The 15,578-nt window shown below is 45.3% G+C and overlaps 1 gene segment (V, D, J or C); it reads left to right on the top strand.

Moving 5' to 3' along the window:
* Positions 1-2,311: 2,311 nt before the first annotated feature.
* On the top strand, positions 2,312-15,044 carry LOC144677218 (Ig heavy chain C region-like; the record flags this gene model as incomplete). The annotated part of the segment is given in 4 exon segments: positions 2,312-2,362; positions 13,285-13,590; positions 13,799-14,113; positions 14,733-15,044. Coding segments are annotated over 4 exon segments (976 nt in total), but the record flags the coding sequence as incomplete, so codon positions are not given.
* Positions 15,045-15,578: the final 534 nt, after the last annotated feature.

Here is a 15,578-nt window from a genome sequence, read left to right on the forward strand (position 1 = left end):
TCTTATCTCCGGACCCAAATTGTACAGCGATAACCACCCACATTGTTAATAAAATCACTTTTTTCATCTCCCGCATTTAGTTACATAAATCAATAATAATTCCTATGACTGAAGATACTTTATTGCTGGAATGAGATAGAGACCCGGAGTTGCTGCAACAAAGGCTGACAGTCCCTTTATTCCCTGATAATGTAATTTATTGTTTTAGGTTCAGCCCCTTGTGAGGTAGTGTAGAAATAAATGGACTTAATTTACAATGGAATTATATTTTTATTAACAGATGCTCAACTGTAATTTCACCATTAGAACCACTGGAGACTTTACAATAAATCCATTCAGCCAAATATCCCGATACAGATAAAATGTCCACTTTTAACAATAGCCTATTGTAAATATCTGAGTCCATTCTTTTGGGGATGTGGAAGGTGGGGCGTGGATCCAGTCGCCGCCTCCACCAGCGAATCAACAGGCGGCGCCTGGAAACCCGCCCCCTTCTGCCGGGTATTTAAATGCCGCTCACTGGGGCCGGAATCCAACAGTCCGGGAGCTGGTTTGTTCACTGAGTTCTGGACAGAACCATTTTCCCCAAATGACCAGAAAGATGAGGTCGGCGATTTCTCTCAGTTTGTTGCTGACTTTCTTATCCCGTGAGTAGTTTTTATTGTCCAAGTCTCTCAATGTTACTGTCTCAGTGTTAGTCTCTCTCTGGAATGTTACAGAGTCAGGAATCAGTTCACCAGGATTAATCCTCTGGGTTTTTGATATATTTTTACAGGTGTCCAGTCGGATGTTGTGTTGACTCAGCCAGAGGCAGAGACCGGGCGTCCTGGAGGCCCCCTGAAACTGACCTGTAAAACCAGCGGCTTCGATCTTGGCAGCTACTGGATGCACTGGGTCCGACAGGTTCCCGGACAGGGGCTGGAGTGGCTGGTTAGCTACTATAGTTCATCATACGAATACTACGCCCCAGGAATTAAGGATCGATTTACTGCGTCCAAAGACACTTCAAGGAGCACCTTCTCCTTGGACATGACGAGACTGAAGACTGAAGACACCGCCATCTATTATTGTGCAAGACACACAGCGAGAGGAACCAGGGCTGGACCCGAACAAGAACAGATCGAGAGGGACTCAGCAACTTCCATCGTAACCTGACGGTCAGTACTTGTTTTAAATGTAATATTAACTGTAACGATCAGGACCAGACAACAAGGCGCTCCTGACATAAGTAGCACAGCAAATTTAACAGTAAAACTAACAAACCAGTCGATGTAATGAGCTGAGCTTTTGGTTGTGTTGATATTTACTGTTAACAGTTTCCGCAATTACAGACCTGGATATAGTATTCATTTTAATATATCTGATACTTGGAGGGAGTCTCTTTTCGTTCAATTTTGTAAACTGCTGCATGAATTCCACTTCTAGATCAGAAGTAAACGTCTATTTGAAGTGAATATTGAGAGGCAGCACTGAGAGAGTGGGTGCAGTTTTTGTGCGGGTGTATTTCACTGTGATACTACAGCAGCGGGTCACAGTGCTGTGCATAGCGACATCCTCATACAAAAACCTCAGAGAAGGAGTTTGTTCAAATTCGCGATCACTAACACAGCAGGAACGCCAAAGAAAATCAAATTTAAATAAAATAATGGGTAGAGGTAATATTGGTTTGTGAAAAGATATAACAGTCTTCCGTTTTGTGAGTGTTGACGGACACGCTAAATCTGCAAAGAGGTTTTGAAAGAATTCCATTCACATTGATAAGTATAATCACCAGTACAAGCTGAAATGTCTCACTGATTCACTTTTAGGCGTGTCGGAATCAGGTTTTTGAGAAGGAAGTGAAATTAAATTTCTGTATTTACAGAGAACAGTCTGCCGCAATATTTGACATGGTGTGTCTCACTGTGATAGCTGGGATGGCACAGCAGTTACTGTCAATACAAAAACCCCTCAGCACTAATTGAGTCTGCCTGGGTCAGTGCTCGCTTTTACAATCCTGCTATATTTACAGTGAAGTATTATTTATGCCCAGAACTGCCCAAAAAACGTGGTTTAAAATTGAAAAACTGTGATAATTATCCGTTCATCAGTTGGTGATTTCAGTAACATGTTCATGTGTTACTCTGAATTATAAAAGATGAGGATCATTGATGAATAGCTAAAGATATCTACACACGCAAATATAATTTCGTGAAGATACATCGTGATCTTACTTTGCCTCTGACTTATGAATATTTAAAATAATGGTGGATTTCTGTCTTTTTCGTGCAGGGACAGTTATTGTATGGCACAGCCCAGGGAGTGTAACACTGTGACGGTATGGGCTACTGGGCACAAGGGACCATGGTGACGGTGACTGCAGGTAAGAACCACACATTTATTTAGTGATTGTTTTACTTGAGTCTTTGCTTTATATTCTTGTTATTTTAATAATTCATTCGTTCATTGAAACGTGGGTTTGGTGAATTCTGTATGCAGATTATTTTACAATGTTTCATGTGATTCTGCTTAAATTGAGTTATATAATTCCACTGTCTTGACAAATGGTGCTGCTGAGGGATTCGGTCCCTGGTTGTTGTGATTTGGTGTTTATCTGCTGAGGATAATGCGTGGCCGGGCGACTTGAAATATCTAACGTTTGTTAAAACAATTTGACGTTTCTGCAATGTTTAATCTCGGTGACATCGAACGCCTGCGGGTTTTACCGTCTGTTGCACAAGGGTTTAAATAGGTTTGAAATCAAACCCAATATTAACAAAATATGCTTAAGTTTCAGTATTAATTTATTGAACATGTTCTGCCTACTCACAATGCTGTTGACATTATTCCATATTTCCGTTTAGTTTAATTATTCATTTATTTAGTGGCGAGCGTGTTGCCTGGATTCGATATTGAGATTTTCTTGCAATGTTACAATGGATTCTGTTGGAAGTGTTTGTACAATTGAGCTGCTTCTCCATGAAACGGGTTTCAGCCCCTCAGTGATGTGATTTGGTGTTTTTCTCCCGAGAATATTGTGTGTCTGGGTGGCTTTCAATAAGTAGAATTTGTGAAACGGCTTAGCGGTTCTGCATTGTTGCTGCATTGTTTAAACTCGGTGACATTGAGCGGTTACACGTTTTGTGATTGAATGAAAACAGCCGACGCGTTTGTATATGCTTGAAGCACGATTGTAGGCAGAAAACAGACAGGTTTCAGAAATGGGGAAAAAGCGTTTAAAGATGTGTTAAAACATTTTGTCTTTATTTTAAGTGATAATTGCAGATTAAACTAAACCATGGATTATGACGCTCATTCAGAACATAAATCGTTACTGCAATCAGAAACTATATAATTAACAAGTTTTCAAGTTGTAGAGTAAAATTAATACAATTCAAAAAATTATAATGTGGTAATATTTCTCCATATTGGCTGAACAGCTTTCATGTTAACATAATTGATCATTAATCGCCTTTCATAATTTTGTTGTGCACTGCGCACAATTAACATGATCGGGAAAGTTTTTAGGCTGGAAACATTTTGTGATTATGCATGAAATAATTTCAATAAGAATATACTGATTCTACAGATTTGGTCAATTTCACAAGGGATTTTGAATTATTTTTTATATCCCTGATAACGTTTGCATTGACTTAAAGAGGAGTTTGACATTTCAGTTTGGCAATATGTCTATCCGGTTATTACATTCTTTCTGTGCAGCCGTAACCATATTATTCCTTCAATGTTATTGGGATTTGGTTAACGAGACAATTGTCACTAATCTAATTTTAAACAGCTTTCTGGGGGTGGGGGTGGGGGGGGTGGAATTCGCTGGCAGTAAATGAATTGTTCTTACATTTTTTTTGAACTGTAGGAAGGTGCAGGCTGCATATGAATAGATATTGACAAGGAAAAGCTTGAAATTAGAACAGATTAATTTAATTACAAACATTAATGTTAGTTTTGAATTTAATAACAACATCCTGTCTACCATAGCTGTGCTGTACACAGGATAGGATTATAGGAGAAGAACAGATTATATCTGAGATTCATGCTTAATTCTTATTAAATATTAAATTGAAGAACAAAATCTCGATTCAATTTGCTGATTATATTTCAGTATCGCAGATAATCTGAATGAATTGTTCTCATCAAGTTTTATATTGATCAGTTTGGATCTTCTTTCAATGAACAATATAAGTAACAATTAAAGAATAGGGATTGTTATCTAGGAAACAATTTTATTGATAATAAGTAACTGCCAGGAACATTTTTTTACATATAGTTTGGAGTTAAGACAAGCTTCCTTTAGCAAACAGATGATGTTGCAGCTCATAGACACTTAATGCGATGTGACCCCGGCCAGATTTCAAAGTATTTCAAATATTCTACTGATAAATTCACCCTGTGAATTACTCGATGAGAATAGATGGAATTTATGATTTCTCAATGCGTTCAGAAACACGCATATCTTACAATATTGTTGGTTAAAACAGTGCAGTAGAAGTAGAAGTCAAATAGTAAATCGTGCTTAGATTTAAGTAAAATTGATACACTTGCCTGAATGTTAACATCTAGCAATTTGAAGTTTATTGTTTAACATTGTTTCAGTGTCAGGTTGATTTAAATAAACCCCAATTATTTCACAAAGTACCAGGGAGAAACAGGTTTTCAATTTTTGAAAACCATTTTTAATATTATAGAGTAAAAATCAGCTGACAAGAAAATGAATTGACAATAACAAGATAATTAGCTTACAATATAATATTAGTGATAATTAATTCAACATAAATGTGCTCCAACAATTAAATAGTATACTGGTCATTATGGTGAATGCAAAATCTCAGTGGAGAGAATTTTTAATTGTATCCAAAATTAATTTAGAAAAGAGTACTTTTCTTACTCAGCTGTGCTCAGCTCGATAAGGTGTTTCGCCTCGATGATTTTATTGGTTCTATTCATACCTAAAATCAAATCAAATCAGCGGGTAATCGGTTTTCAATGTGAGTGTTTCCTGATTTGTTTAATTCTTACCCTGTCACTGAGTCTCTGTTACGGACACCAAACTATCTTGAACCTGTAATTTTTGCTATGCTCATTTTCAGGGTAACTTAAATCCTATATTATTTGGAGATTTGAGACAGATCAGGGAGAATTAGATGGACTTAAAAGGGAATTTTGAAATGAAAATCAGATTAATTTCAAAGAAGTTGTGGAATAATTGTAGTAAATTGACCGTTCATCAATTGGAATCAAACAGCTTGAATGAAATGGACAGATTGAACAGATCTATCTGCTGGGAACTTGATTGTTGCACCATTTGTGTCTGTTCTGTTTCTATGCGCGTGGTCACTGTGCTGGAACCAGGAATCTTCCTGACTGGTTGTTAACCTTCTGGTTCGCTCTCCTGGATTTCAAGAAGTGCAATTTGATTTATTTCTTCAAAAAACTTGTATTTGTGAGAAATGTGAAAGTTTGACTTTTTGACCAGGCGCCTCAGGAATGAGATACCCAACCCATTGTGACAGTCAGAAAGGACAATTCAGAAACGACAGACAGACTGTCGAAGGAGATTTGGTCGATTTTAAACCAGTGATGTATGTGTCTTGGGAGTGTTCGGTTAGGCAATGCAGAGAGAGTTTTATCCTATTTTAATCCGTGCTGTAGTAGTCCTTGACCTCTTTGGTTGGACAGTGTGGAGTAGGAAATTAGCCTGTATCTTATTTTTAATCCTGTCATAGGATGTTGAGGTCGCTGGCAAGGCCAGCATTTGTTGTCCATCCCTAATTACCCCTTGAGGAAGTGTTGAAATGCCACCTCCTTGAATAGCTGCAGGTACACTCACAGTGCTGTTGGGAAAGGAGCTCCAGGATTTTGATGTATTCACAGTGAAGGCACGGCGATATCATTCCAAGTCAGGATGGTGGGTGCCTTGGAGGGGAGCGTATAGGTGGAGGTGTTCCCAAGCACCTGTTGCCCTTGTCCTTCTAGTTAGGAGAGGTTGCGGGTTTTGAAGGTGCTGCTGAAGGAGCCTTGGCGAGTTGCTGCAGTGCATCCTGTATATGGTACACACTGCAGTCACTGTGCGTCTGTGGGGGAGGGTGTGAATGTTTCAGGTACTGGATGGGGTACCAATTCTGTGGGCTGCTTTGTCCCGGATAGTATCGAGTTTCTTGGGGTTTTTTGAAGTTTCACTCATTGAGGTAAGTGAAATCTATTCCATCCCAGTCCTGACTTGTGCCTTGTATATGGTGAGTTGTCTTTGGGCAATAGGAGTTGAATTACTCGCCAGAGAATTCCCAGCCTCTGACCGCCTCTTGCAGCCACAGCATTTATATCAAAACCGGATTGAACTCTCTCCTGGGCATATTTGATAGGACAATGTGGAGGGAGTTTTATTTTATATCAAACCAGTGCTGTACCTGACCCGGTGTGTTTGACAGTTGAGTGGAGAGTTGGCTTTCTGTTGAATCCCACCCTTGCAGCTGATGACAGGAGTGTACTGGGGGAGGAGTGGGGGCTTTAATCCATATCTTAACTTGTCCTGTTACTGACCTGAGAGTCTTCTCCCTGCAGAGGTCAAACAAACTGAATCAGCATCGAACTAACTGGCTGTGAGTTCTTGAGCCAGATCTGTGAAAATAAATTGTTCCATTGCTCAGGTGAAATGACGAACGTTAATTGTTTTTAACAATATTTCTGGAGAGAACATGTATAAATTTTAATCAATTAATTATGTTTCAGCATTTTGAGTATCAGAAAATCATTGAACGTGAGTGAGCTGAACTTGAGCACAATTTCAGAACAAACAGAATCAGGGAGTGACAGTGAGGCTCCAGAGAGCAGCGCCTGTTCTGATCTGATCAGAGGCTGCGAGTTATTTAAACGATTGAAATGGACAATGACCAGGCTCCGGCTCCAAATAACCAGCCGCGGGGGATTTGGGGAAAAGGAGCCGCCATCAAAAATTGAGTCATTCGATTGCCGTCTGCAGGGCATGAATGACAGAAATGAGAGAATGAGAGGATATCGGCCCTTCGATCCTGCCCTCCATTTAGTAAGATCATGGCTGATCTACCTCGACACACTCAGTCTCTTAACCACATACCCTCACTCGCTCACTCTCTCTGTCACGCACACACACTTTGTCACACACACACACACTCTCACATTCTCCCTCTCACACTCAAATTCTCTTTAACATGCACACACTCTGTCTCTCACACATTTCCTCTCTCTTTCACACACACTCTCACACAGACACTCACATTCTCTCATACACATACTCTCTCAACTATACACACACACACGTGCACACTATCTCTCACACACACATGCACTCTTTCTTTCTCACACATGCACTCTCTCTCACACACACGCACACTCCTCTTTTACGCACAACCACTCTCTCACATACATGTACCCTCTCTCCCACACACATACACACTCACACACATGCACACACTCTCCATTCTCTCTGTCACGCACACAGAAACACAAACACATTCCCTCTCACACACACACTTGTTCTCTCACACATGCACTCTCTCTTATTCTCTCTCTCTCTGACAAAAACACTGGCTCTGTCTTTCACACACTCTTTCTCTCCCACACACACACACGTTCGCTCTCTCACACACTTTCTCTCACACATTTATACTACCAATCACTCACACCCCTACAAACTCTCTTTCTATCTCTCTCTCTCTAACTCTCACACGCACACAGTCGCTCTCTCACACACACACACACAGCAGCTCTCTCTCACACACACATACTCTCTCTCTCACACACATTTCTCTATCTCAGACACTCTCACACTTATACTCCCTATGACACGCACAGAAAAACACACTGTCCCCCTCTCTCACACACTCTCTCTTTCTCTCTCTCTCTCTCTCCCACACTCTCAAGCACACGCAGTCTTTCTCTCCCACACACACATTCTCCATTTCACACACTCTCACAATTAAACTCCCTATCTCACACACACACACACACTCCGTCTCTCTCTGTCACTGTCTCTCTCTCTCTCAAAAACACACATACACTTGCATGCACTCTCTCTCTCTCTTTCTCTCTCACACACACACACACATTATCACACACAGAAGTGGGCTGAAAATACTAATTGCAGAATGAAAATCCGTTAAGCTGCATGCATGTTCATTGCTCCATTTCTGAGGACCTGTTGTGTAAAATGAAATTACACAGGTGATATCACTGTATATGTGGAGAATTTCCTAGTGTTGAACCAAACATATAGAAACAAAAAAAAGGGAGAGATGTGGCGGACCACAGCCGCCTGGATCCCCAATACTGGTGCACACATGGTGCAAGAAGCCTGCACGGCCCATCCTGGTTTTGCTGTAATCGTCTCCTCCAGCCCCCTCAGTCTGCCTATTCTCGCACTGACACGGGTTTCTCAAAGAAAGGCATGGGTGTTAAAGCAGCTGGCCAGCGATCTACACTGCTGCCTGACTTTACACAGCCGGTGTTACTGAAAGCTGATCAATATGGAGAATCGGGACAAGATCGATTGAGAGGAAGAGGAGGAGGTGGACGTGGTGGAGCCGAATGGAGGAGCCCCCAGCTCGGCTGTGGACAACAGGCAACGGAAAGCTGAGCCGGAGCGGAAAAACATCCGGAGAAACATCGCCTTGATGAGCCTTCTGCACCTGGGTCCCCTCACTACCCACAATCACTCACCCTCACTCACTCACTCATCACTCACTCACCCTCACTCCCACAGACTGACTCACTCACCCTCACTCACCATCGCTCACTCACTCACACTCGCTCACACTCACTCACTCAACCTCACTCACTCACTCACCCTCACTCACACACCCTCGCTCCCTCACCATCATTTCTTCACCCTCACTCACTGGCCCTCACTCACTGGCCCTCACTCACTGGCCCTCACTCACTGACCCTCGCTCACCCACAGTCACTCACTCACCCTCACTCCCTCACCCTCACTCCCTCACCCTTACTCACTCGCACTCCTCACTCACCCACCCTCACACACCCTCATTCATCCACCCTCACCCACCTTCACACACCCTCATTGACTCACCATCAATTACTCACTCACCCACCATCACTCACCCTCACTGACCCTTATCCACCCAGCTTCATTCACACTCATCCACCCCCCTCACATACCCACTCACCGTCACTCACACACCCACCCTCACAGACCCACCAACACTCACTCACCCGCTCATCTACCCTCATTCAAACACCCACCCTCATTCACTTATCCATCCTCACTCACCCACCTTCAGACACCCACCCTCGCTCACTCACCACCCACCCTCACTCACTCCTTCACTCACCCACGCACCCTCACGCAATCAGCCACCCACCCTCACTCTGTCACTCAGCCACTCTCACTGTCAATCATGCACATCTCACTTACTAGATCACTTTTCCTAAATCGGTGTGTGGGAGGGCGGGACCTGCAGGGAAGAGAGACCTGGAAGCGAGGCCTGAATCCTCACAGTGTCAGAAAGTGGAGCATGGCCGAATGGAGTGATGAGCGTCGGTGGAAAGGTCAGAGAGCCTGGCGAAAGCGCAGAGACCCGTGGAGTAAGTGCAGAGAGCTGGGGGGAAAGGGCAGAGAGGCGGGAGGGGGAAAGGGCAGAGGGGCGGGAGGGGGAAAGGGCAGAGAGGCGGGAGGGGGAAAGGGCAGAGAGGCGGGAGGGAGAAAGGGCAGAGATGCGGGAGGGGGAAGGGAAGGGAGGCGGGAGGGAGAAGGGCAGAGAGGCGGGAGGGAGGAGGGCAGAGAGGCGGGAGGGAGGAGCGCAGAGGGGGAAAGGTTAGAGAGGCGGGAGAGGGAAGGGAAGGGAGGTAGAAGGGAGAAGGGCAGAGAGGCGGGAGGGAGAAGCGGAGAGGGGGAAAGGTTAGAGAGGCGGGAGGGGGAAAGGGCAGAGAGGCAGGGGGGGAAAGGGCAGAGAGGCGGGAGGGGGAAAGGGCAGAGAGGCGGGAGGGGGAAAGGGCAGAGAGGCGGGAGGGGGAAAGGGCAGAGAGGCGGGAGGGGGAAAGAGCAGAGAGGCGGGAGGGGGAAAGGGCAGAGAGGCGGGAGGGGGAAGGGAAGGGAGATAGAAGGGAGAAGGGCAGAGAGGCGGGAGGGAGAAGCGGAGAGGGGGAAAGGTTAGAGAGGCGGGAGGGGGAAAGGGCAGAGAGGCGGTGGGGGAAAGGGCATAGAGGCGGTGGGGGAAAGGGCAGAGAGGCGGGAGGGGGAAAGGGCAGAGAGGCGGGAGGGGGAAAGGGCAAAGAGGCGGGAGGGGGAAAGGGCAGAGAGGCGGGAGGGGGAAAGGGCAAAGAGGCGGGAGGGGGAAAGGGCAGAGAGGCGGGAGGGGGAAAGGGCAGAGAGGCGGGAGGGGGAAAGGGCAGAGAGGCGGGAGGGGGAAAGGGCAGAGAGGCGGGAGGGGGAAAGGGCATAGAGGCTGGAGGCGGAAAGGGCAGAGAGGCGGGAGGGGGAAAGGGCAGAGAGGCGGGAGGGGGAAAGGGCAGAGAGGCGGGAGGGGGAAGGCAGAGAGGCGAGAGGGGGAAAGAGCAGAGAGGCGGGTGGGGGAAAGAGCAGAGAGGCGGGAGGGGGAAAGGGCAGAGAGGCGGGAGGGGGGACAGCAGAAGGGGAAAGGGCGAGGGGCAGAAGGGGAAAGGGCGAGGGGCAGAGGGGGAAAGGGCGGGGGGGGGAAGGACAGGGAGGCGGGAGGTGGAAAGGGAAGAGAGGCTGAGGGGGGAAAGGCAGAGAGCCGTGGAATAAGTGCGGAGAGCTGGGGGAGAAATGGCAGAGAGGCGAGGGGGAAAGGGCAAAGTTGCGGGGGGGGGAAAGTGCAGAGATGCCGGGGCGGAAAGGGCAGAGAGACCCGAGGGGAAAGGGCAGAGAGCCAGGTGTTTAAGGGTGCAGAGAGGCGGAGGGTGGGGGAAGGGCTGAGAGCCGGGCTATAGCGGGGAGATCCGGGCGATAGCAGTTGCGAGCCGAGGCCCCAGGCGCCCTGGGCCCGACTCTCTCTTTCTCTCCCTCTCTCTCTCTCTCTCTCTCATTGTCTCTCCTCCTCCTGAAATCCTTTCCATTCCCGGGGAAAGGCACTCAGTACCTGGCATAAAAGGGAGACAATGTCTCTGTGCGCTTCCCCCTGGCTCCCTGCGCCTTTCTCCAGAGGGTGGTCGCTGCCCCTCCAAACACAACCTGTTTGTCTCCCACTTTTACTGCTGATAGGCTGACTAGCGGGCCTATCAGCAGCTAACGGGATAGAAGGCTCGCCTGTGATTGGAGGAGCAGCTCCTTCCAGAAATCTTGAACTCCACTTACCCGCCTTACCAGCATTTTGAACAACGGCTCCAGGATCCATATAGAGGGGCTTCGGGGGCCACAATCCAGCCGCGGGACACGGATTGGACAATAAAGGAAAATAAGGAAATGGGCAGAGAAGTTGGCCAAATATCTTGGCCTGAACGAGGTGGTTGCTTAAATAGCAGAGGCATTGGTTTTAATTTTCCAAACTCCCCTAGATTGTGGAAAGGTCTCATCAGATTGGAAAATAGTGAATGAGGCTTTTATATCAAATAAAGGAGGTAAAGGGAAAGCAAGAATCGACAGGCCAGTTAGTTTAACATCTGTCCGAGCGAAAATGCTGGAATTTATTATTAAGGATCCTATCACCGGTCACTAAGAAAATCCAAATGCAATTATGTAGATCCATCATGGTTTTGTGACAAGTGCAGTGCCACAGGGATCAATGCTGCGGCCTCAACTATTTACAATTTATATCAATGACTTGAATGAAAGGACTGAATGAATTTGCGAAATTTGCTGATGACACAAAGATAGAGAGGAAAGTAAGTGGTGAAGAGGGGATAAAGGTCAGCAAAGGGATATAAATAGATTATAGGAGTTGGCAAAAAATGACAGATGCCGTATAATGTGGGAAAATATAAACTTGTCCAGTTTGGCAAGAAGAATACAAAAGCAGCATATTATTGAAAAGGAGAGATATTGCAGAACCCTGAGGTACAGAAAGATATGGATCCCTTGGTGCATGAATCACAAAATGTTACAATGCAGGAACAACAAGTGATGAGGAAGGCAAAGGGAGTGTTGTCATTTATTACAAGGGGAATAGAATATAAAAGTAAAGATGTTCTGCTATAGTTTAACAGGGCGTCGATGAGACCTCGTCTAAATTACTGTGTCCAGATTTAGTCTCCTTTAAGAAAGGATATAAAAGCATTAGAAGCTGTTCAGAGAATATTCATTCAAATGATACTGGGAGGTGTTGTCGGTTAACTTATGAGGAAAGTTTGGGTAGGCTGGGCCTGTATCTATTGGAGTTTAGAAGAATGAGAGCTGATTTTATTGAAACATATAAAATCCTGGGGAAAATTGACAGGGTGGATGCTGAAAGGATGTTTCCACTTGTGGGAGAGACTAACGATAGGGAACACAGTTGAAAAATAAGAGGTCTCCCATTCTGGCAGAAATGAGGAGATTTTATTTTTCTCTCAAAGGGTAGTGAAAGTTTGGAACTCTCTTCACCAGAGTGCGACGGAGGAGAAGTCATTAATATTTCAAGGCAGAGGTAGAGAGATTCTTCATTGACAAGGGAGTCAAAGGTTAGCGGAGAATAGGCGGGAATATGGAGTTAACGCCACAATCAATCAGCTATGATCGGAGTGAATGGTGGAGGAGGCTCGAGAGGCAGAATGGCCTACTCCTGCTACTGATCCGCATGTTCATATGTATATACGATGGGAAAATGTCGTACTTACTGTAACTGGTATTCAGTTTAGAGTTCTATGGTCATTATATAGGTACCATTACAAAGGTACTTTCGAAGGGTCTTTGCTATTCTTTGTTTTGGGGGGACGTGGAGAAGGGAGGGGGCATCAGCCAATTTGAGCAGAGCCAATTTCCAAACTGCAATGATATGAATGACGAGACAATTTCTCTATCACCAAGTGCTGTTGATTGAGAAATAAATGGTGGCGAAATAATGGGGGAAATCCTCTGCTCTTCCATCTTAATCCACTGAAGGGTACGTCATTCAGATGACATCAAAATGTTCTATTTTAGTCATGGGATAGGGGCGGAAAAAGAGGTGTGGGTTTCTAAAGAGGTTCCGACAGATGAGGATCACCAAATGATGGAAATAATAAATGATCAAATGTGGATGTGGGTTTTAGTTGGAATATATTAGGATATGTTTATAGTTATAGTCAAATTTTGAGTTGTTTGGTGACTTAATGATCACAAATCACAGAGTCTAACTTGCTCAATCGGCCATTCTTTCCCAGCGACACCGTCTTCGCCCACTCTCTACAGCCTGGTCTCCTCCTGTCAGCAACACAACACCGACGGCTCCGTCACCTACGGCTGTTTGGCGATGGACTACTCCCCAGAAATCACTAGCCTGACCTGGAAGAAAGATGGGCAGCCGATCACCACTGGATTTAAGACTTACCCGTCAGTGAGAAACCAGAAGGGAACCTTCACCCTGAGCAGCCAGTTAATCATCACCGAGTCAGAGGGGGAATGCAGCAAAATCAAGTGTGAGGTTCAATACAGCGGCTCAGCCAAGAGCATTCGAATGCAATGTAAGTGTTGGGGAACCTGTGAGAAACAGAAAGGCTGTAATTGACCTGTATAGGACCTTGGTTATAATACATTTATAGTACTCTGCACAGTTTTGATCCCTGGAAATTCCAGGTTAGTGTCCATTGACCGCAAAGAGCCTGTTAAAATATAAGAACTCATTGTATCTGTTATCAATTTCTTCTGCAAGAAATGGCTAACCTGTGTTTTTTGAAGGCCCTGCTTCTGGCTTACTTCCAACTGTTCTCCTCACCGTGAGTTCCCGGGAAGAAATCACAACCAACAAATTTGCCACCGCCGTCTGCTCAATCGTCGATTTCCGTCCAAAGTCAATGACCGTGAAGTGGCTGAAGAATGGACAACCCATGGATTCAGGAATTGTCACCTCTCCCGCCTTTGAAGTGAAGGGGACCTTCTCGGCGACCAGTCGGCTGAATGTCTCCGCTGGGGAATGGTTCACCGACGCGGTCTATACCTGTCAGGTCACTCATCAAGGGGTCACCCAAAGTCGAAACGCCACCAAGTGTGAGGGTAAGAAATACAAACCGAGGAAGCAATAGATCATTCTGCTCTCCGATGTTAATCAAATCAGGAATTTATTGGAGTTAGTAGACGGAACAACTTCTAATTTACTATCATGTAGTTATTGTTTAATTCCGATGTAAGGGCTGCATTCGGATTGTTCACCATTCAGGATTTTATCACGTCACGTCTCTGCATTGACGTCATAGAGTGAGTGAGGTGGACTTGACATTAGCTTTACCCTGAGTCAGCTGATCATATTTGGAGAGGCAGAAGGTGTCTGGAACCCTTCACTGGTAACAGCTTCGGGTTAGAGTGTTGGAAAGTGCATCCACCCTATTTATAAAACGGCTTTCAGTACTGCATTCCAGGGCCCAGGAATGGTACATTTGTAATGGGACTGGGGCAACATAGATTCATGAGAATGTTACCGGGGCTGAAGGACTTAAATTATGAGAACGATTTACACAGACCAAGCTGGTTTTCCATTGTGTAAAGAAGATTAAAGACGATAGTTAGAGGTTGATATGTCCAAGGTGATTTATTCTCCTTCAGGGAGTGAAGGCTGAATACTGCTGTCCTGCTTCTGAAGGTGAAACTTTGGTTGATTTTCATTTCTGTCTCACAGGTGATCACGACTGCCGCAATGATCCCACAATTACTCTACTGCCACCGCCAATAGAACAGGTCTTACTGGAGGCGACCGTGACATTAACCTGCATCGTTTCTAATGCTCCTTATGGAGTCCTCGTGTCCTGGACACAAGAGAAGAAGCCTTTGAAATCAGAGATCGCCGTCCAACCGGGAGCGGATCCTGACAGCGTGGTCAGCAACGTAAACATCTCGACACAAGCCTGGCTGAGTGGGGCTGAGTTCTACTGCAAGGTGAGCCATCAGGATCTGCCGACTCCTTTAAGAAATTCCATCCACAAGGAACAAGGTGAGTGGTGAAATTGAAGCAATAAGTTGTTCAATGTGTCTATTTCCAGTGTCAGTGTAAGGATCAATATTTACTATTCAGTGTATTCATGGTCTACTCTGATTAGCAATTTCGCCAACTAAACGCTCTGGGTCTGTGGAATTTCAGGGGGAAATTGATAAGTAGATGAATGAACAATGAATTGAAGGCTGTGCCATTGGGTTTAGATGAAGCAAGATGGGAGGAGCCTGGTGCGAAGCTGAAACACCAACATAAACCAGTTGGGCAGAATGGCCTGTTTATGTGCTGTAACCTTTGAGAAACTTTCTCGTCCAACCCCATAAGTTCTCAGGGAAAAGGATTGTGTCCACCTCTGCTCCGAGCTGGAAAACCGGACAGATCCCAAAGTATTTTATTTATTAATTAATGGGATGTGTGCGTCGCTGGCTGGGCCAGAGTTTATTGCCCATCTCTAATTGCCCTTGACAAGGTGGTGGTGAGCTGCCTTTTTGAACCGCTGCAGCCCATGTGGTGTAGATACACCCACAGTGCTGT

This window comes from Cetorhinus maximus, unplaced genomic scaffold, assembly GCF_964194155.1.
Source record: "Cetorhinus maximus unplaced genomic scaffold, sCetMax3.hap1.1 HAP1_SCAFFOLD_2313, whole genome shotgun sequence".
NCBI lineage: Eukaryota > Metazoa > Chordata > Chondrichthyes > Lamniformes > Cetorhinidae > Cetorhinus > Cetorhinus maximus.